The sequence below is a fragment of the Oncorhynchus masou genome, chromosome 32 (genome assembly GCF_036934945.1).
Source record: "Oncorhynchus masou masou isolate Uvic2021 chromosome 32, UVic_Omas_1.1, whole genome shotgun sequence".
Lineage (NCBI taxonomy): Eukaryota > Metazoa > Chordata > Actinopteri > Salmoniformes > Salmonidae > Oncorhynchus > Oncorhynchus masou.
Window position 1 is genome coordinate 62,686,059 of NC_088243.1, and position 23,804 is coordinate 62,709,862.

The window sequence follows — 23,804 nt, forward strand, 5'->3', positions numbered from 1 at the left end:
TTTTCTATTGTGTTATTGACTGCACGTTTATTTATCCCATGTGGAACTCTGTTGTTGTTTTTGCCGCACTGCTTTGCATTATCTTTGCCAGGTCGAAGTTGTAAATGAGAACTTGTTCTCAACTGGCCTACCTGGTTAAATAAAGGTGAAATAAAAAAATACATGTTTGCCCCACCATGATTTACATGCTAACATTGCCACTGAATAAGACTAGATAATAATCCTGACTAGAGAGTGGAAGCATACCTCAATAAAACTTTTAGTTTTATTTTTTATTTTTTAAATTTATTTTCTATTTTGGATTGGTCAGGGTTTGATTTGCGTGGGCATTCTATGTTCTTATACATGCTTTTGCATTTCTTTGTTTTGGCAGGGTATAGTTCTCAATCAGGGACAGCTGTCTATCGTTGTCTCTGATTGGGAACCATACTTGGGTAGCGTTATTTTCTGTTTAGTGTTTTGCACCTTACAGGACTGTTTCGGTTTCGGTTATTCTCTTTGTTATTTTTGTTTAGTGTTCAGTGTAAATAAAAAGTAATGAATACTTACCACGCCGCGCTTTGGTGCGATTCCTCTTCAGACGCCGAAAACCGTTACAACTTTAATAACTTTAATTATGAAGTTCATATGAATGCAACAGGATTTGGCAAGCTTCTTTTTTAAGCCCATGAGGTAACGTTAGCTAGCTAGTTAGATAACTATGGATATTTAGCTTGCTAGCTTATGGACTTTTAGCGGGTTAATGTCTTTTCGCTATCTAGCTAACGCTAGCTCAGTTAAAGCTGCTATATGTAACTTTTTGGGTGACCCGACCAAATTCACATAAAAATGTGTGTTATGGATCTGTCATTCTCATTGAGAGCAAGTCGAAGAGCGGTAGATCATTTCTATGTGCACAAATCAGGTCCAGAGTCTGTGATGATCCCACAACAGTGACAGAGATAATACACTGTCAAATTAAGTAACTGCTTCCACAGGCTTTTTTTGTTTACTCAACTTCTTGGACAAAGTGTTACCTGATTTTAACAATTTTAGTTTGGCCAACTTACCTCCAACATGGGAAAATGGAGGCAAAAATTAATTCAACTTGAAATTATTTGTTTGCTCAATTTGTCTCATATGTTCATTCAACTACAAATTATGATTTTGGCAATTTATTGCCAAAAAAGGCTGTGGAACTAGTTACATGCGTACACACACACACACACACACACACACACACACACACACACACACACACACACACACACACACACACACACACACACACACACACACACACACACACACACACACACACACACACACACACACACACAGTGCTTTTAACCTACAATGTTTTCAAAGTACATATTTGATACACGTTGACATGGATGATTACATTGTGCATGCTCATTTATACAGTAATTAGTATTCAACATGTCCTCACCTGGGATTTAAACTCACAACCTCTTGGTTCACAGCATTCCAATCTTGATGAGATCTGTATTTAAAACATTTACACAGTGGTGTAAAGTAACAAAGTAGAAATATTTAAAAGTATTACTTAAGTAAATCACTTTTGAGGGTATCTGTAGCCTACTTTAATTTATATATTTTTGTCAATTTTTACTTTTATTCCACTACATTCCGAAAGAAAACATGTACTTTGTACTCCCATACATTTTCCCTGACACCCAAAAGTACGAGTTACATTTCGAAGGCTCAGGCAGGACAGCAATATGGTACAATTCACAGACCTGTCAATATAATGCGTTGTCATCCTTACTGCCTCTGATCTGGCGGACTTACTAAACACAACTACTGCGTTTATAAATAATGCCTGAGTGTTGGAGTGTGCCCCTGGCTGTCTGTAAATTAAAAAACAAGAAAATTGTGCCATCTGGCACACTTACTTTAACTTCCTACTTTTACTCAAGTATGACAATTGAGAACCTTTTCCTCCACTGTACTTAAGTAAATTTAAAACCAGATACTTTTAGACTTTTACTCAAGTAGTATTTTACGGGGTGACTTTTACTTGAGTCATTTTCTATTAAAGTAAAGGTATCTTTACTTTTACTCTACTTTTTCCAACACTGCATTTACATTTGACACTTTAGTCATTTAGCAGGTACTCTTATCCAGAGCAACTTACAGTTAGTGCCTAGTGGTTAGAGCATTGGGCCAGTTACCCGAAAGGTTGCTGGATCGAATCCCTGAGCTGACAAGGTAAAAATCTGTCTTTCTGCCCCTGAACAAGGTAGTTAACCCATTGTTCCCTGGTAGGTTGTCATTGTAAATAAGAATTTGTTCTTAACTGACTTGCCTAGTTAAATGAAAGTTAAATAAATAAAAACATCGTATGATAGCTAGGTGAGACAACCACATATTAAATATACAGGAAACAAACATTCCATTTAGGCCAAACAATGAATATATATAATTTTGCCCCCCAAACTATTTTACTTCACTAAAATGTACCTACAATCTATAAATTAAAACATCTGAGAAAAGTAATATTTTTCACACACATGAAGGTACCTATATATATTTTTCACCTTTATTTAACCAGGTAGGCATGATGAGAACAAGTTCTCATTTACAACTGCGACCTATAAGCAATCATTTCTGATGAAAAACAAAAAAATCATCAGGAAGTGGATCTTCCAGCAAGACAATAACCCCAATCGCTAATCAAATTCCACAAAGAAATGGTTAACCATAAAATCAACATTTTGCAGTGGCCATCTTAGTCTCCGGACTGGAACCCCATTGAAAACCTGTGGATGGAATTGAAAAGGCCAGTCCATGAGCGCAGATGAAGGATATCAAAGATCTGGAAAGATTCTGCATGGGGGAATGGTCTAAGATCCCTCCCAACGTGTTCTCCAATCTCATAATTTGTTGGGGTGTGTTGTTACCCTCGCAAGAATAGAGTGCTGAAGTAATACTTATGACCCTTATCTTTTTTAGATTTTTCTCTGAGCAATTGTATTAGTATAAAATAATATAACTTTCTATTTGATTATGGACCCCATTGTATATCGGTACGAATCTGGTTGGACATTACAGGACATTAGCATTCTGCTGAGAGAGAGAGAGGGGGAGAGAGAGAGAGAGGGGGGAGAGAGAGAGAGAGAGAGAGAGAGAAAGAGAGAAAGAGAGAGAGAGAGAGAGAGAGAGAGAGAGAGAGAGAGAGAGAGAATATTCACATCTTACTGATTCACTGGTCGCTGCAGTTTATTAACACTGTATTGAGAGCCAGAAAAACAGAAAGAGAGAGAGGAGTTAAAACAAACAGGACAGGCAGAAGTGGACACTGACTTAATAGAGAGAGAGAGAAAGCAGGACACAGTGACCACAGCGAACCCAGAGGGCTATAGGTACCACACAAGGTAAGGGCTGCACCTCTCCTACCACTCAACTCACACGCTTTTATCAACATCAAAGACTCACTGCATGTGTACGTGGAAGTGTTGGTCTCTGTATGTCTTGGTCTCCATGTATGTGTTGAACTGTGAACTGTATTGATTGTTACTATTTCTGTTAACTCTTATATCTGAATGACTGCATTTACTTTGAGATTAAATAGGCCATTAGGGTCCTTGGGATCAGGGTAAGAATTCAATTTAATTTGAGTAGAGTCCCAACTATGCAAATCTGTTTGCTTGGGCTTGACTTGAGAATATAATATGAGTGTGTCTGTGTGTGTGAGTGTGTTTGTGTGTGTCTGTCTGTCTATGTATGTGTGTATTTGCACACACGTATACATGTGTGTACTTATGCATGTTTGTGTGTGTATGTGTCTGTGTACCCATGGTTTCCAGAGCAGATGCAGCTGTCCGGGCTGTTGGACTGTGCCGATGTCACTAGCTCTATTTCTGGAACCTGTGTTGTTCTGCAGGTCAGATAAAGTGACTTGGAATCCTAGCGAAGGCAGGAGGGGGGCAGGGGGCACTCACTAACCACACACATGAGAGCACTGACAGAGAGATATAGAGAGACAGAGACAGAGCAGTAAAGAGAGAGAGAGAGAAAGAGAGCAAAAGAGAGGGAGAGAGAGAGAGCAAGAGAGATTTCTGCTTAGAACTTTGAGGCTACACTGATTGATGGAATGGACATTGAATGAACATAGATATTGAATGATCAGGAGCAATTCAATAACCTTGGAAAGGAAGAGTCTGATTTGACTTGATGTTTCAGAAGAAGTTGGACAAACAGACAAAGGAAGTCCATCAAACCATGGAAGATGTATCACTCCACCAGGAGGATTCTGGGAACGATGCAACAGCAAACCAGATAGAGGACAACAACAACAATCAGGTGTGTGTGTTGATGAAGAAAACACACCCAAAACAGATACAGACAACCCCAAGACAATATGCATACAGAGACAAACCTCAACCACCTACAGACAAACAAATACACACGTTTTTCAAGAAACAAAAACACATACAACATCAGCCATGTAGCTTTACCATGAGGTGGCAGAGTTGTTTTTGTGATGTGGTCCAATATAGTATTTGGAGCGAAGATAGTGGGAGGGGTTGGTGGTGGTCATGGCTGGGCAACACCTGTTCCTGTGCCAAATTCTGGCACAGGAATGTTGCTGCCTTTCTCTCTCTCAACACACGCACACACGCACGCACACACACACACACGCACACGTGTCCATCCTATTTTCACTGATGAGTCACTACCCTGAAACATGACCAGGAGTGACACCTGGGACAGTCCCTCAAGTGCACTGACCTAACATAAATCCAACATACTGTATTATCTGCAACGCTATATATCTTAAAAGTAGGTTGAATATTTGCATTACATAAAAACAACATAAACATGTATCAAATCAAAATCAAATCAAATTTATTTATACAGCCCTTCGTACATCAGCTGATATCTCAAAGTGCTGTACAGAAACCCAGCCTAAAACCCCAAACAGCAAGCAATGCAGGTGTAGAAGCACGGTGGTTAGGAAAAACTCTCTAGAAAGGCCAAAACCTAGGAAGAAACCTAGAGAGGAACCAGGCTATGTGGGGTGGCCAGTCCTCTTCTGGCTGTGCTGGGTAGAGATTATAACAGAACATGGCCAAGATGTTCAAATGTTCATAAATGACCAGCATGGTCGAATAATAATAAGGCAGAACAGTTGAAACTGGAGCAGCAGCACGGCCAGGTGGACTGGGGAGAGCAAGGAGTCATCATGTCAGGTAGTCCTGGGGCATGGTCCTAGGGCTCAGGTCCTCCGAGAGAGAGAAAGAAAGAGAATTAGAGAGAGCATATGTGGGGTGGCCAGTCCTCTTCCGGCTGTGCCGGGTGGAGATTATAACAGAACATGGCCAAGATGTTCAAATGTTCATAAATGACCAGCATGGTCGAATAATAATAAGGCAGAACAGTTGAAACTGGAGCAGCAGCACGGCCAGGTGGACTGGGGACAGCAAGGAGTCATCGTGTCAGGTAGTCCTGGGGCATGGTCCTAGGGCTCAGATCCTCCGAGAGAGAGAAGGAGAGAATTAGAGAACACACACTTAGATTCACACAGGACACCGAATTGGACAGGAGAAGTACTCCAGATATAACAAACTGACCCCAGCCCCCCGACACATAAACTACTGCAGCATAAATACTGGAGGCTGAGACAGGAGGGGTCAGGAGACACTGTGGCCCCATCTGATGTAATATGTTTCAGTTGTGACTTATTAAAGTCATGGAACATTCTGATAGACGTGTAATATTACAGCCATAAACAACTCTGTACAACTCTGTACATGTGTTCTGAGTGTAACAGTATATTCTTTACGTCCGTCCCCTCGCCCCGACCTGGGCGCGAACCAGGGACGCTCTGCACACAGGCAACAGTCACCCTCGAAGCATCGTTACCCATCACTCCAAAAGCAGTGGCCCTTGCAGAGCAAGGGGAACCACTACTTCAAGGTCTCAGAGCGAGTGACGTCACCGATTGAAACGCCACTAGCGCGCACCACCGCTAAATAACTAGCCATTTCGCATCGGCTACATGAGCACCAAAGTAACTATGGGGATCCCCTAGAGTGAAACAGACTAATTTCCTAGTTTAGTACTTAACTATGTATAATGTCACTTTACATAGTCTCTCCCCTCAACAACTGATATAAAATCAGGTCTCTGACAACAGTTCTCTCCTATAACCCTAACCAAAACTACCTCAAGTGCTCAGAATTGCCAATTGTAATCTTATCTGGTTTGTCTCTCAGACAGAGAAAGAAGCTCCAGTTCAGGAGTGTGACCCCCCGAAGAGAGCGCACCTGGTGGAGTACACAGTGGAAGGTCATAGGGTCAAGTCAGGGGCTAATAGGGCGAAAACTCCAGAACAGGCAACAGGGGCTAGCATTGAAAACATAGAGGAGTCTCAGCCTGTAACCGACGCCAATGAGGGTAATGGTGAAGAAGACCCCAAATTGTTGAAAGGAGAGGGGGAAAGTGAGATGGAGGAGCACAATAATGGAAAGGGGCAAGAGGTGGTCAAGAATGGAGAGATTGAGAAGAAGAAAGAGGAGCTGAAAGAGGACAAAGAGAAGGGGGGAGAAAAGAAAGAGGGGAAGGGGGGGAAAATAGAAAAGAGAAAAGGAGATGAAGAGAAGAGGAAAGACAGAAAAATAAAGGCAGGGAAGGGAGAGGCAGGGAAGGGAGAGGCAGGGAAGGGAGAAGCAGGGAAGGGAGAGGCAGGGAAGGGAGAGGCAGGGAAGGGAGAGGCAGGGAAGGGAGAAGCAGGGAAGGGAGAGGCAGGGATAGGAGAGGCAGGGAAAGGAGAAGCAGGGAAGGGAGAGGCAGGGAAGGGAGTGGCAGGGAAGGGAGAGGCAGGGAAGGGAGAGGCAGGGAAGGGAGAAGCAGGGAAGGGAGAGGCAGGGATAGGAGAGGCAGGGAAAGGAGAAGCAGGGAAGGGAGAGGCAGGGAAGGGAGTGGCAGGGAAGGGAGAGGCAGGGAAGGGAGAGGCAGGGAAGGGAGTGGCAAGGAAGGGAGTGGCAGGGAAGGGAGTGGCAGGGAAGGGAGAGGCAGGGAAGGGAGTGGCAGGGAAAGGAGACGGAGAGGCAGTGAAGGGAGAGCAAGGGAAGGGAGAGGGAGGGGAGGCAGAGGCAGAGGAAGGGAAGGCACCAGAGAACAAGAGCAAACCAGTAAAAGAAAAGGAAAGGGCGGGAGGAGGAAAGGTTCAAGAGAAAAGCAAGGAGGTGGAGAAGCAAGGGAAGACCAAAAGAAAGAGTGTCTTGAATCCCACCGCCTCTACCCCATCCTCTGCAGCCCCCTCTGTGATCCGACCCCGGAACTCTGCCCGCTCTGCCCGGATGTCCAGAAAAAATGACATCATAGCAAAGTTCCAGCAAAATGCACCTGAGTAAGTTATGACATGTATAATGTGTTCCAATGTGTATAATTAAATATATAATCTTTATTAATATAACAACATTCTAATGGGGAGAGTTGTATTTGTCTTTTGACTTATTTTAAGGACACCGGTTGTCCGCAACTTCAAACTTCAGAGATCATCTATGGCTGTGGCAAGTGGGGCATCAATCAAACAGAAAGTGCTTTCATGGTGTGCCAACAAAACACGCAACTATGAGGTGAGGGGATGGTCATGGTCATGCACAAGAGACATAAGAAGTGACATCTGGGGAACCATAACCCTGCTTGCCACCCTCTCTTTCCCAGGGTGTTTCCATAGAGAACTTCTCATCTTCATGGTGTGATGGGCTGGCGTTCTGTGCACTCATCCATCGCTTCTTCCCAGATGCTTTTGACTTCTCAGCCCTGAACGCATCTGAGAAAGAGAAGAACTTCACCCTGGCCTTCAACACAGCAGAGTACGAAGCTGTATGTGTGTGTGTGTTTGTGTCTGAGTGTGTGTGTGTTGTAAAGTAATCATCCTCTCTCTCTCTGTCTCTCTCTCTCTCTCTCTCAGGACCATGGCTGACTGCTACCCCCTGTTGGAGGTTGGTGATATGCTCCTGATGGGGAACAGACCAGATCCTATGTGTGTGTTCACCTATGTCCAGGCTCTCTGTCATCACCTCTCCAAAATAGAGAAGGAGAAGAAGGACAAGGAAGAAAAGGAGAAGAAGGACACGGCAGAGGAAAAGAAGAGTGAAAAGATGACCGACGGAGAGGTAGAAACCACTACAGAGAAGAAAGAGGAGGAGAGTGTGGGAGGGGAGAACAAAGGAAAAGATGGGAAAGAGAAAGAAAGCGAGGAGAGCTCAGCGGTGGAGGGAGAGAAAGAGGAAAGGGAAGTTGTACTGTTAGTTGAAGGGCAGGCTTAAGCTAACGCTAAAGATACATTGAAAAGACCAAAGGAGAGGGATTCAGAGAGATTAAGAAAGACTTAAGCTACATCATGAAGTAGAGTCTTACAGTGTTCAACGTGATTGTGTGTGAAGAGTATATGAGCATCATTTCTTAAAGTGTGACACATTACTACTGTGTATTCAAAAGCTGGCTTTGTGAAGGTTTGGAATTATGCTCAAATTCCAACAATGTGTGTCAATTGTAACCTGTTGTGATATTTTAAACATGATTTAACATGCTGTGTTTTGGAACTTTGCGCAGAGGAACATTAAACGCCAATGTGTATTATAATGTATTCTTTTGATTTATTCTTCAGACAGACCACCCATGTATACTACCATTCAAAAGTTTGGGGTCACTTAGAAATGTCCTTGTTTTTTAAAGGAAAGCACATTTTTTGTCCATTAAAATAACATCAAATTGATCAGAAATACAGTGTGGACATTGTTAATGTTGTAAATAACTATTGTAGTTGGAAACGGCTGATTTTTTATGGAATAGGCGTACAGAGGCCCATTATCAGCAACCGTCCCTCCTGTGTTCCAATGGCACGTTGTTTTAGCTAATCCAAGTTTATCATTTTAAAAGGCTAATTGATTTAGAAATTAGAAAAACCTTTTGCAATTATGTTAGCACAGCTGAAAACTGTTGTTTTTATTAAATAAGCAATAAAACTGGCCTTCTTTAGACTAGTTGAGTATCTGCATCATTAGCATTTGTGGGTTCGATTACAGGCTCAAAATGGCCAGAAACAAAGTCCTTTCTTCTGAAACTCAGTCTATTTTTGTTCTGAGAAATGAAGGCTATTCCATGCGAAAAAGTACCAAGAAACTGAAGATCTCGTACAACACTGTTTACTACTCCCTTCACAGAACAACGCAAACTCTAACCAGAATAGAAAGAGGAGTGGGAGGCCCTGGTGCACAACTGAGCAAGAGGACAAGTACATTAGAGTGTGTAGTTTGAGAAACAGATGCCGCACATGTCCTCAACTGGCAGCTTCATTAAATAGTACCAGCAAAACACCAGTTTCAACGTCAACAGTGAAGAGGCAACTCTGGGATGCTGGCCTTCTAGGCAGAGTTCCTCGGTCCAATGTCTGTGTTCTTTTGTCCATCTTAATCTTTTCTTTTAATTGGCCAGTTTGAGATATGGCTTTTTCTTTGCAACTCTTTGCAAGCTATGGATCATTTGATCGAGACCACACTAAATAGCCAATAGGCACACTTGATATTGCGCGCCCAGCGTAGAATCAGAGATGAGGGGCGGCATCTGGCACACATCGATATATAGCCTAATAAGTAACTTACATAAAACACTGAGAAATACAGAAATTCAATCAATTATAAATTACATGAATTATATTGTGTTGTTTCTGTGTCTTTATGTTTTATGTACCGTCTTTTTAAGCACATGACCAAATGAATTTCCCCCTGGTGGGATAATAAAGTTGATCTGAATCTACTCCGCTGGACTAGATAAAACATGTAAAAAACTCCCCTTGACTGAAATTGAACAAGCATGACCTTCCCCCATTTTCCTCCAGGTAGCAATCCTGTAAAGTTCGATCCTTCCCTAATATGATGACAACGATGTTGTTATGTACTTGAGTGAAGACCCAAAAGCGGTTTTAACAGAAACAGAGTTCTTTTAATGAAAAAACAGGAATGGCATAGATCCTCTTCCGACGTTGCCAATGGCACAATAGAATACCCGCAGAGAGGGTGACAAATGAAACATAAAGTCCCTCTGATGAATAGCTGGGTAGCGGCGACAGGCTGCAGGTCGCTCTGGGTCGGTGCGGGTCACAGAGGAACGGTGGTAGCTGATCACACGTAGCATATGATGAACTGGACACGGTGCAAACAAAAGATAGTTAGTAGAGTGCAGGATGCACCTGCCAGGCAGACTCCGACAGGATAGGACTAGGTGGAAGCAAACGAGACGATAGCTTGCTTCTGGCATGAGAAACACAAACGAGAATCTGACACCGAAAGTAGCAGGAACAGAGAGAGAAATAGAGACCTAATCAGAGGGAAAAAAGGGAACAGGTGGGGAAAGGGTGAATGAGCTAGTTAGGGGAGATGAGGAACAGCTGGAGAAGGAGAGAAAGAGAAGGTAACCTAATAAGACCAGCAGAGAGAGACAGAGTGAAGAGAAAGGACAGGAACAGACATAATAAGACATGACAGATGTAGACTGTGTAGAGGTTAGCAGTTATGGTATGGCTTAGATATTTTTTTTTAGAAAGGGTCACAGTTGTTGTGTTGTGCACTGAAGTCCACAAGCAAAGTGAGAGGGGGAGAGCACGTAGATGCGAGAAGGATGCGAGAAGAAATTGATTCTGCTGCAAACATTTCTTAAACAGAAGCAAATGTAACGACATGTGGATGGACCTACCTCAATTTGTCCAATAGAAACTCTCGTTCATTTTTGCAACTGTGTGGACAAATGATTACACCCCAGATAAGCTAGGTGCAGGCAAGACTCTGCAAGGCTCCAATTTGTCTCTCGACCTGTAGGCTTTGTAGGCTAGATTGTAGCAACCTCATGATGCATATAGAGTAACTTCGATTATTATGTAATTGCCTAAACCTATCGATGTTACATTGAGATGGGTGAATGGAATATGAATGACAGTCATCTAATATGTTAGGGTGGGAAAGCGTTGGCTCAAGCTCCCGTTTGGTGTCTCCGTGGTGCCCGGGGTTGACCAACGGAAGCAGCACGAGTTAATGTCTTGCTCAAGGGGATTGAACCCATCGTTGATGATATCCTGATTGTAGGCTGTGGTGACACTGACGAAGAACCAGAACACGACCACGATGTGAAGCTCCTGGAACCCCAGTCACATTGGAGGTGAAGTATGCTCCCGCCAAGCACGCAAAACATTATACTGGCCAAACATGCAGGCAGAAATGAAAGACTTTGTCAGCAGCTGTACCACATGCGACGAGCATGCGCATGAACAGCAAAATGAAACCATGATGTTGCAAGAATTACCCACAAGGCACTAGCAGATCGTCACCATGGTTATTCAGTCACAGACAAAAGTACGATCTTCTCATCGTTGATCACTACTCTGACTTTTGGGAGATTGAACTGCTCCCTGACTTGTCTGCAGAGGCAGTCATAAAGCGCTGCAAGGCACCGTTCGCAAGGCAAGGTCAGCCTGGCTAGGACATCACGGACAATGGCACACAACTCATTGCACAGTTCAAGCGTTACGCCTCAGAATGGGAGTTTGACCACATGACCTCCTTTCCAAAGCTCCCATTGGCAAATGGCAAGGCAGTCAGCTGTCAAGGTTGTAAAAAAAACTGGACACAGCCCCTGGAAGGCCATCTTACAGTGGAGGAACACACCCCGAAAACATGGACAGCAGTGCAACGCCTTCTGTCTAGGAGCCTTCTGTCTAGGAGCAGTCCGGTCGAGACGTCTTCGACCAGACTGCTTGAGACCTACCAGAGCTGGAGGTGGGTGAGACAATAAGGATGGAACCCACACCACACTGGATTTTGGAGAAATCTACAGAAAGTCACACCATGTTCTTACCTGGTGGATGTCGGTGGCTCTCTCTATTGCTGCAACCGGATGGATCTGTAAGTAGCAGAGCAGATACCTAACCAGAACAACATGCCATACACTCACTCGGAAGAGCCGGATCACAGTCCAGGCCTAAGGGCAAGGGGCACAAATACTGAAAATGAGACTTGAGCAGGAGTGAAGCCACTGTCTATAAGACTGAAGACCCGCATCATACAGAGAGTCCTATTGTTTTTGAAATCATATTTTGGCACGGAAAATATAAAACAAATATGTAAAAACGTTCAGCACATCAGAATATCTCGTACTGTTACACAAAATCAAGATAAATCTTTACCATCATAGTAGACACTGAACGTCTATAAGGATCTTTCTATAAATAATTGGGCCAATGTTTGACATTGGGATCAAAATTCCAAAATGGTTTGAAAGCACAATAAAAACGATTTTTATGCAGTTCCACATGTGTACTAGACTAGAGGAATGAAAGGGAATATATGCAAATTGCACCCATAACTCCACCTATACAACAACATGAGCCTAGGAATATTCATCCTTTAAGCAGGGTTCATAAAGACATTGGCAAGTCAAATTCAAGGACTTTCAGGGACTATTTCAAGCACTTAATTGTCATTTTGAAGGAACACAATATAATACAATTGTATAATTTCTATAATTGTACATATAAGGACCTACTATAGAACCACTCTCCCCCCAAAAAGTGTAAAAGAAAAAGTGGGCCATTATCATTTTAAGAATAATGCATTTTTTAGGCCTTGATATAAAAATTATTATTACATTCTAAAATATGTGAGAATAATGTGGACATTGCCTGACTAAATACATTGGATGCATGCAATTTTTCTGTAGCCTTTGTGGCCAACGCAGGCACAGATAATTAATCCATGAATAGCAGTAGCATTAATCTCACCATCGTTGTTTTTACAATGAGAAAGTGACTAAAAACCAGGTTCCTTTTTTAATGGAAGGATTTGTATGGAAAGCCAAGTGAAGCCAACATTAAATGGATACTTATGTAAATAAGGTATTTTTTTACATTTTTTTAAATAAATTTGCAAACATTTCTAAAAACCTGTTTTTGCTTTGTCATTATGGGGTATTGTGTGTAGATTGCTGAGGATTATTTTTTATTTAACCCATTTTAGAATAAGGCTAGAACGTAACAAAATGTGGAAAAAGGCAAGTGGTCTGAATACTTTCCAAAGGCACTGTAGTATATGTTTGTGTGTCAGATATTACCTACGCTACCATTGACGACTGTCGGTGAGCAGACAAGAGGTGAGGCTGGAGGCTGGAGGTGAGGTCTTTGCCAGAGCCCATGGACATTATTAAATGCATCTAAGAAGCAGAAAATAAGCAACAAATAATGTCAGTTCACATGCATTATGTTTCACAATTGTGTTCTCAAATGTATCAAAGTAATGAAGTGGGTTACCTTCTGTATTTGTACCAATGATGAGCCTGTGAAAGCTGTTGCCACTGAAAGGTGAAGGCTGCTGGCCGGATACTCGCCAAAATGTGGCTGACTAATCCATTCATAGGAATGCTCACAGTGAGGGCATGTCTGCACGAAGCTGATGACGGCCCCCTTCCTGGTCTTCTCTATGCTGCATGTTCGGCTGCAAACTGGACATCTCTTGAACAACTGCAGCAGGCAATCTTATGAAGTGGTGTTGACTGGGAGGGCCTGTGACAGGGTGATATAATAGACAGCCAAGTGGTAAATTGCATTTTGTTCTAAAGAAAGGACCAAGCTTTTTGCTAACGCACTTCGCAACCAAAATACATCTACTAGCTGTATCTGGTTGGCTGAGGAATTAGCCTACTATTTTATCAAGCCGGGTATATTTTTATAAAACTTTTCACATTTCATAGAACACAATGTGCCTGTTGTTGTTGATGAAGCCATCTGTGTCATCAGGGCCTTAACTAGGGTCACTATCAGAGACCTAATGTTCTTTTCATAAGAATCGATCTTGACTCTGGCAACAATAGAGATGTCACAAGGGTCCTTGTGTTGCATGACACACTTTTAGTCTGAGGTCTTGTCTGACAAGCTGTGAAAATATTGAACAGTGAATGAAATTATTTTTGGAGGTTGCTAAAACCATTGCAATCACATTGCTGGACATGTTATGATACCCACCTTTGCTCTTTCTGTTAGGTCCCGGCATCTGTTCAAGACCAGAGCATCAGTCTGGCACCTAACTGTGCAGTTTGTTTAACAGAAAAACAGGGTCAATGATTGTCATCATCCCTCAATTATAAACATACTGTAGCTTGAGAAATAACATAATCTCGTTTGTAAACTAATTCTATGCTTTACAGATTGACTCCAGATTTGATTAGATTCAGACCGGTGACGCCGTTACACTATGCAACTAACTGTGGCGTGTTTTGATATGGCCCTGGGTTGGTTTGAGTTTGTTGCTGCTAGTTAGTACACTGTTTTAGTCAGACATGAGTTAGCTTGTACCACCATAGCTGCATCCAATATTTATTTGGGCCTTAGACATGGGTGGCACCTTGGAGTCTAATGTGACTGTTTCGTCTAAATTACACAAATGTAGTGGCATGGAAATACTATGACAATTCTAAAGTAGGCCAATAATTTGCAGGAAACAATTTTGCAATATTATGATGTCGTCAACATTTACTTAAGAGAGATGGCAATGTTGCCATGACTGTTACTAGCAAAGTTGGTCAAAAATAGATATTGTTACTTCCTCAGATCTCTAGTAACACATTATACTCAATATTATGTTACTTTATCTCTCTTAGTAGCCCATTATACATTTGTGTTACATCACAAATTCCTCCTCTACATCAGTGTTCTATTCATACAGAGGTTTGAAGATTCACTATAGTGTTCTATTGAAAATAATATTCAGGAATAGTAATTTCTCCTTTCATATCTCCACATATCAAATGTATTTATATAGCCCTTCTTACATCAGCTGATATCTCAAAGTGCTGTACAGAAACCCAACCTAAAACCGCAAACAGCAAGCAATGCAGGTGTAGAAGCACGGTGGCTAGGAAAAACTCCCTAGAAAGGCCAGAACCAAGGAAGAAACCTAGAGAGGAACCAGGCTATGAGCGGTGGTCAGTCCTCTTCTGACTGTGCCGGATGGAGATTATAACAGAACATGGCCAAGATGTTTAAATGTTCATAAATGACCAGCATGGTCAAATAATAATAATCACAGTAGTTGTCAAGGGTGCAACAGGTCCAGCACCTCAGGAGTAAATGTCAGTTGGCTTTTCATAGCCGACCATTGAGAGTATCTCTACCGCTCCTGCTGTCTCTAGCGAGTTGAAAACAGCAGGTCTGGGACAGGTAGCACATCCGGTAAACATGTCAGGGTTCCATGCCGCAGGCAGATGGACTGGGGACAGCAAGGAGTCATCACACCAGGTAGTCATGAGGTATGGTCCTAGGACTCAGAATTAGAGAGAGCACACTTAAATTCACACAGGACACCTGATAAGACAGGAGAAATACTCCAGATATAACAGACTAGGAGAAATACTCCAGAAATAACAGACTGACCGTAGCCCCCTGACACATAAACTACTGCAGCATAAATACTGGAGGCTGACTCAGGACAACTGAGCTTTGGAAGAATATGCAGATTTAAAGAGGAGTCTGTAATTTGCTTTCTAATGATCATGATCTTTTCCTCAAAGAAGTTCATGAATTCATCACTGTTGAAGTGAAAGACATCCTCTCTTGCGGAATTCTGCTTTTTAGTTAGCTTTGCGACAATATCAAAAATAAACTTTGGATTGTTCTTATTTTCCTCAATTAAGTTGGAAAAATAGGATGACCGAGCAGCAGTGAGGGCTCTTCGATACTGCACGGTACAGTCTTTCCAAGCTAGTTGGAAGACTTCCAGTTTGGTGTGGCGCCATTTCCGTTCCAATTTTTTGGAAGCTTGCTTCAGAGCTCGGGTATTTTCTTTATACCAGGGAGCTAGATTCTTATGACAAATGATTTTAGTTTTTAGGGGTGCGACTGCATCTAGGGTATTGCTGGTTAAATTGAGTTCCTCAGTAAGGTGGTTAACTGATATTTGTCCTCTGGCGTCCTTGGGTAGGCAGAGGGAGTCTGGAAGGGCATCAAGGAATCTTTGGGTTGTCTGAGAATTTATAGCATGACTTTTGATGATCCTTGGTTGGGGTCTGAGTGGATTATTTGTTGCGATTGCAAACGTAATAAAATGGTGGTCCGATAGTCCAGGATTATGAGGAAAAACATTAAGATCCACAACATTTATTCCATGGGACAAAACTAGGTCCAGACTATGACTGTGGCAGTGAGTAGGTCCGGAGACATGTTGGACAAAACCCACTGAGTCGATGATGGCTCCTAAAGCCTTTTGGAGTTGGTCTGTGGACTTTTCCACATGAATATTAAAGTCACCAAAAATTAGAATATTATCTGCCATGACTACTACAAGGTCCGATAGGAATTCAGGGAACTCAGTGAGGAACGTTGTATATGGCCCAGGAGGCCTGTAAAACAGTAGCTATAAAAAGTGATTGAGTAGGCTGCATAGATTTCATGACTAGTAGCTCAAAAGATGAAAACGTCAAAAAAAAATGTAAATTGCAATTTACTATCGTAAATGTTAGCAACACCTCCGCCTTTACTTGATGCGCGGGGGTCACTAGTGTAACCAGGAGGAAAGTCCTCATTTAACACAGTAAATTCATCAGGCTTAACCCATGTTTCAGTCAGGCCAATCACATCAAGATTATGATCAGTGATTAGTTAATTATGATTAGTTAATTGACTATAACTGCCTTGGAAGTGAGGGATCTAACGTTAAGTAGCCCTATTTTGAGATGTGAGGTATCACAATCTCTTTCAATAATGGCAGGAATGGAGGAGGTCATTATTCCATTGAGATTGCTAAGGCGAACACCGCCATGTTTAGTTTTGCCCAACCTAGGTTGAGGCACAGACACAGTCTCAATGGGGATAGCTGAGCTGACTACACTGACTGTGCTATTAGCAGACTCCACTAAGCTGGCAGGCCTGTACCCTATTTTATTGTGGAGCTAGGGGAGTTAGAGCCCTGTCTATGTTCGTAGATAAGATGAGAGCACCCCTCCAGCTAGGACGGAATCCGTCACTCCTCAACAGGCCAGGCTTGGTCCTGTTTGTGGGTGAGTCCCAGAAAGAGGGACAATTATCTACAAATTCTATCTTTTGGGATGGGTAGAAAACAGTTTTCAACCAGCGATTGAGTTCTGAGACTGCTGTAGAGCTCATCACTCCCCCTAACTGGGAGGGGACCAGAGACAATTACTCGATGGTGACACATCTTTCTAGCTGATTTACACGCTGAAGCTATGTTGCGCTTGGTGACCTCTGACTGTTTCATCCTAACATCGTTGGTGCCGTGGATAACAATACGTGGATAACAATATCCATATACTCTCTACACTTGCCAGTTTTAGCTTTAGCCAGCACCATCTTCAGATTAGCCTCAACGTCGGTAGCCCTGCCCCTTGGTAAACAGTGTATGATCGCTGGATGATTTGTTTTAAGTCTTATACTACGGGTAATGGAGTCGCCAATGACTCGGGTTTTCAATTTGTCAGAGCTAATGGTGAGAGGCTTCGGCGTCTCAGACCCCGTAACGGGAGGAGTAGAGACCAGAGAAGGCTCGGCCTCTGACTCGCTGCTTAATGGGGAGAACCAGTTGAACGTTTCTGTCGGCTGAATGAGCGACACCGGTTGAGCATTCCTACAGCATTTCCCTCCAGAAGCCATGAGAAAGTTGTCCGGCTGCGGGGACCATGCGAGGGGATTTATACTACTATCTGTACTTACTGGTGGCACAGACGCTGTTTCATCCTTTCCTACACTGAAATTACCCTTGCCTAACGATTGCATCTGAGGCTGGGCTTGCAGCACAGCTATCCTTGCTGTCAGGCGATCGTTCTCCAGTATATTATGAGTACAGTGACTGCAATTAGAATGTTTCTACTAGGCTTCGGCTGGTGGAGGTCCTGACGAACCACGTCCAGATAAAGCGTCCGGAGTGAAAAAGTTGAATGAAAAAGAAAAAAAAATTGAGTGAGGAAAAAACTCAAAATATAAACGATAATTAAAAAGTAAAAACCGTAAAGTTGTCAGGTAGCAAAGTAAGGTTAGCAACAAAACGCACAGCAGCACGTAAACAAGTCCGCAAAAATAACGTTATACCATCAAACTCTACTGATGAGTCATGCTATCCTCATGTAATCTAAGGTCATGTTACCCTCGTTACTAATGAGACGTGTAATCATGTTATCTCCAATGAGACATGTTATCATGTTATCCTCGTTACTAATTGAGACATGTTATCCTCTGAGGCATGATATGTATGAGATTTCTGAGATGTCATCCTCTACCTCATTCACTCAGAATTATTTTGTTAAATTTCTCTTATTATGCAATTTTCAATCAGATTATTATCCATATTTCAATCTTGTTATCCAAATTTCTATCAGCTTAGTATACAAATTTCAATCAATCTTATTATCCAAATTTCCATCGGCTTAATATAAAAATGTCAATCTTATTATCCAAATTAAAATAGTAATTAATAGTAATAATTTCAATCCATTTAGTATCAAAATGTAAATCAGCCAAATTTCAATCAGCTTAGTATGCCATATCTCACAATCCCACAACTTTCACATCCACATTTGCTTAGTACTATTCCCAAACACACTCGGTAATCTCCCTTATTACCCATGTACATCTTCAACGATTCTCTTGTTGTTACTTTCTATGCACCATATGTATCTCCTGTACATATTTAATAACACAACGTATTCAAAAATACCTTGTGTTATTTGTAGGGGCTGCAGACCACATAGACGTTTCTTATAAATGCCTAGTCTCACGCCCGGATCTGTTTCACCTGTCCTTGTGACTGTCTCCACCCCCTCCAGGTTTCGCTTATTTTCCCCGGTGTATTTATCCGTGTTTCCTGTCTCTCTGTGCCAGTTCATCTTGTCAAGTCAACCAGCATGTTTTTCCCGTGCTCCTGCTTTTTCTTATCTTTCTTTTGCTAGTCCTCCCGGGTTATGACCCTTGCCTGCCCGGACTCTGACCTCGTTATGATCTTCTTGCCTGTCCACGACCATTCTCTTGCCTGCCCCTTGGATACTAATAAATATCAGAGACTCGAACCATCTGCCTCCTTTGTCTGCATCTGGGTCTCGTCCTGTGCCCTTATATAAAGACAGCTGTCAGCGGGGATTTCCATGGTACAGTTACTTCCTTGCTCTTGTCTTCTCATAAAACTAGTGAATATCCTTCTCTCTATAAGACTATGGGTACCTTTTAATGCGTTGCTCACCTGAATTACATTAATTGACTTACTGGAATTCAGAAGACATGTCCCTCAGAAGTTCGCAGATCTGGTATCTTCCCCCGGGCAACTCTCAGTGAAAGTCTGGTCTGGACGGGTCCACGTCGTCTTTGGTCAGACGGGTAATTCCTCTATTCTTCCCCACTACGGAATGCGGCACCGGTGTCCTTCCCTGGGATGCTCCACAGGTGGAATCACTGATCCAGTTCATGACAACAAATTGTTGTGGAAATTCTTACACAGGACACTCAAAGTCAATATTAAATTAATCACTCTTTATTGTCAGCAAGCTGGAGAGGTCACAGTCAAACTTAGATGCATAAAGTACCAGTCTGAAGTCTCTCACGGGGCAGTCCCGTTAGTTCTCTTATATACTGCACAAAAGTCATATTTGCATGATTTAGCTTAATCAAAATGAATTAATCATTAACATTTGCTTCATTCATGTGACCGACCAATACTGGGTCATGCATGTGACAGACCAATACCTCACGAGGTTTCTTCTCTCTAAGCTGAGACCTTGAAACTGAGATCTTTTGTTCTCAAAATAAGGGTCTGGGCGTACTGCCAAATTGCAGATACTGATAGTGAGGGTTCTTTCAATCAGTCACTTGAAGAAAAAAAAATCAGTCACCTGAAAAGCACAAACATAGAACACAGAAATGTATAAATAGAAAAGCACCAACATAAAATGTTCCATCACACTAACAAAGTTGATCAAAAATAGCTAGCAATGCTAATGTTAGCTTGCTAAAATATGGTGGTCCCCTCAATCTTAGTTAGCTGGCTAAAGTTATACTGCATCTGAAGTCAATCTGGCAACATCATAATCACAACAAACGGTTTTCCTACTAATTATTTGCCTTCTTTTTTGAATGTTATCGTGCTGCCAAGCCAAATCTGATTTGTATTGAGGTAGGCTAACGTTAGTTGCCACTAGCTAGCTAACGTCAGATATGCTAGCAATACTAGTGATTATGATTATCAAAATATACATGACTAGATACATAAACAGCAATCTATGGTCGCTAGGCAAAGAGCATTGGCCCAGTAACCGAAAGGTTACTGTTCTGAATCCCCGAGCCGGTAAGGCGAAAAAGTCTGCTAACAACAACTAATTCACAGCTGCCGATGACATGGATGTCGATTAAGGCAGCTCACCTCTCTGATTCAGAGAGGTTGGGTTAATTGCAGAAGACATATTTCGGTTGAATGCATTCGGTTGGACAACTGACTAAGTTTCCCCTTGTTGGCATATGAGTTTTGTATACGTAAGTGTATACGTTTTTTCAGAAACTTTTGTATAAAGATGGAATAGCATCAATATGCATTAGATTTGTGGCAATATATCATACAACATGACAGAATGAAAAGGATGATGGTCTGGATAAAAAGAGATGCTGGAAGATGGAGCTTGAATTGGATGGCATTGGAAATGTTGAATGGGAAAATAAGCTAAATTCGTATTAAAAAGAAAACAAAGTGTTGATGATTCCCCATCGTATCTGGTAGGAGTACGTTTTCTGGGATTATGTACACACGACTTGGTGAATCCAATGAAAATATCCAAAGTGGTGGAGAAAGCAAAGTAAAAGTAAAATCTGTGAAGATCACGAGAAGTATCAACTGGAATTACATGGATCTCTCTCAATTTGGAGATTATTGTGTTCAAGTCAAATCAAATCAAAATCAAATCAAATATATTTGTCACATACACATGGTTAGCAATGTTATTGCGAGTGTAGCGAAATGCTTGTGCTTCTAGTTCCGACAATGCAGTAATAACCAACAAGTAATCTAACTAACAATTCCAAAACTACTACCTTATACACACAAGTGTAAAGGGATAAAGAATATGTACATAAAGATATATGAATGAGTGATGGTACAGAGCGGCATAGGCAAGATGCAGTAGATGGTATCGAGTACAGTATATACATATGAGATGAGTATGTAAACAAAGTGGCATAGTTTAAAGTGGCTAGTGATACATGTATTACATAAAGAGGCAGTAGATGATATAGAATACAGTATATACGTATACATATGAGATGAATAATGTAGGATATGTAAACATTATATTAAGTAGCATTGTTTAAAGTGGCTAGTGATATATTTTACATCAATTCCCATTATTAAAGTGGCTGGAGTTGAGTCAGTGTGTTGGCAGCAGCCACTCAATGTTAGTGGTGGCTGTTTAACAGTCTGATGGCCTGTTTTGCTTTAAGCTACGGCGCGGGGCACCTATTAAATGAGTAATTTCTTGAGTTTTGGAAGAAGATGACGTTGAAATGTTAAATGAAATTCCTGGAGTGGTCAATGTACGCTTGATGAATTGTTTGGTTAATGGCAGGAAGTAGATGAGTCGTCTGTCCTTGTCAGTGGCAATTTTAGCATGTAAATCTTGATGGGGCAACTCAACCAAGTTTTTTAGGTGCATGCCAGCAAAACCACTACACAACATTTTATTATTTTATTAGGCCTATGTGGTCTAAAAAGTAAGGAAAATACAATCACGAGGATCCACTTTTATAGACAATATACCGACACACATTGCGCTAACATTACAACCCTTGAAATATCAACTGGAATAACAGGGTCTATTACTTAACTTTTTGTTTAACAAAAATATATATGAATGGGAAGAGATTGTCACTGGCAAACATGGTTACAGACCAAACAACATTATATAGTATCTCCTCCTCGTGAAGAAAAGAACATTATAATTATAATACACAAAGTAAGCAAAACAATGAAATAATTCCAACATTGACTAAAATTCTAATATACGAATCAGATATACCTATGTAAGCAATATAATAATTGTACAAACTATGGTTTAAGGGAACGATGCGCGGATACGAGGCAAGCCGTAATTTCGATTAAGACATTAATGAGCGAGTTGTTGATATAACCATTTTACACCACCAAGTCAGAACAGTAGGCTAAATTCTGGGCTATTAACAGCTTACTACACAACATACACTTAGTATTACTTTCTTAGCTACAGGATACATATCTCCCTGGCATATGGAACAATTTATGCAGCAGCATACAGTACATTTTTGGACTGTTGTTATGGCGGCAGGTAGCCTAGTAGTTAGAGCGTTAGGCCGGTAATTGATAGGTTGCTGGATCGAATCCCCAAGCTGACAAGGTAAAAAACTGTTGTTCTACCCGTGGGGCCAGACAAGGCAGTTAAACCACTGAGAAAATAATTGTAGACAGACATGGCAATTAACCCACTACTAGCCTGTCATTGTAAATAAGAGTTTGTTTATAACTGACTTGCCTACTTAAATAAAAAAGTTATGCGGTGCTAACTTGAACGTTGAGCCGTGGTCCTTGTGTGCAAACTTAGTCATTCTCTGGATTTATGGTGCTTTCAAGACAACTGAGAACTCTGAAAAACAAGGTTGAATCATGATGTCAGTGATCTTCAGGTCGGAGCTCTAGAAAGAGGCCCGAGTTCCCGACTTGGATGACCGTTCAAAACGTATTTTCCCAGTCGAAGCTAGTTTTTTTTCTGAGTTCCCAGTTGTCTTGAACGTAGCAGAAATCATGCCAGATTGACAGCATGGCCATTGTATTCTACCTTTTCTGGTCCATGGTGTTGCATGTGAATGTTTATCCTTTTAAAAACTTGGAAAATAGACCCTTTCAGACAGATGTTTTAAATCCTTAAACCCAGACTTGGACCACACACCCTCTCCACCTAATAGCAGGCAAGGGAAGCAAAATAGTGATTGCTTTGTGACACTTGCAGTTAGCCATTGATTCCTTCAAAACCACTCATTGTTACATTTGCGACTTTCGGCTTGTTGTGTAATGTTTATGTCCAATGGCCGATGAGCACTGATAAGTTTTTATCTATAATTTATCTTCATATGAAAAGGATTTGCCAGGAGATTGTTGATGTGATTCATGATAATGACTGCTTGTCTAATTTGCCAGCTAAGATTGTGAAAGTATGACGTTGACATGAACAGTCCAATCAAAGCTACTTTAGAAAAACATGATTTGACGTCATTTCATGTGTGTGGCCAATGGCATTGAGCCTTCATGGACCGCCACACTTCTAATGTAAATCTGTGGCAGCACCCTAAGGGGCTTGAATTGCCTAGCTCTCCCTGTAGATTCTGCGGAGACATAGTGTCTCCATGAGTGAATGCCTAAACTCTGTATTTTCGCTGGCTGCCCCTCCACCACAGAAAGCACTGAGCTAGGCTGAAACACCCGCCTTACTCAAGAAAGAGACCATGTTTGTATGCGGATGTATTATTTTTATTGAACCTTTATTTAACTAGGCAAGTCAGTTAATAATATATTCTTATTTACAATGATGGCCTACCAAAAGGCAAATGGCCTCCTGCAGGGATGGGGGCTGGGATTAAAAATAAAATATATATAAATATAGGATAAAACACACTTAACAAACGGCACTTAAAAAGTTGAAAATAAGTCAAGAAGGATTGACATCATCTGACCTTGCTATATTGTTGTTTTAGGTCACTCTTCAAGAAGAGCGGTTCAATTGTTGTGAAGAAGGCTTCA

The 23,804-nt window shown here is 41.6% G+C and overlaps 1 protein-coding gene across 1 annotated transcript; it reads left to right on the plus strand.

Moving 5' to 3' along the window:
* Positions 1-3,189: 3,189 nt before the first annotated feature.
* LOC135527245 (smoothelin-like protein 1) lies at positions 3,190-8,704 on the plus strand. The gene is made up of 6 exons (XM_064955845.1): positions 3,190-3,377; positions 4,189-4,305; positions 6,222-7,357; positions 7,472-7,586; positions 7,675-7,826; positions 7,925-8,704. The coding sequence occupies exons 2-6, from the start codon at positions 4,225-4,227 to the stop codon at positions 8,280-8,282; spliced, it is 1,842 nt and encodes a 613-aa protein (XP_064811917.1). The 5' UTR covers positions 3,190-3,377; positions 4,189-4,224; the 3' UTR covers positions 8,283-8,704.
* The last annotated feature ends 15,100 nt before the right edge of the window (positions 8,705-23,804 follow it).

Bases quoted from the DNA above. Each gene is read 5' to 3' on its own strand.
- LOC135527245 (XM_064955845.1), top strand. From the start codon at position 4,225: ATGGAAGATGTATCACTCCACCAGGAGGATTCTGGGAACGATGCAACA. The intron at 7,358-7,471 runs GTAAGTTATGAC...ACTTATTTTAAG, and splicing joins TTCCAGCAAAATGCACCTGA to GACACCGGTTGTCCGCAACT. The intron at 7,587-7,674 runs GTGAGGGGATGG...TCTCTTTCCCAG, and splicing joins ACAAAACACGCAACTATGAG to GGTGTTTCCATAGAGAACTT.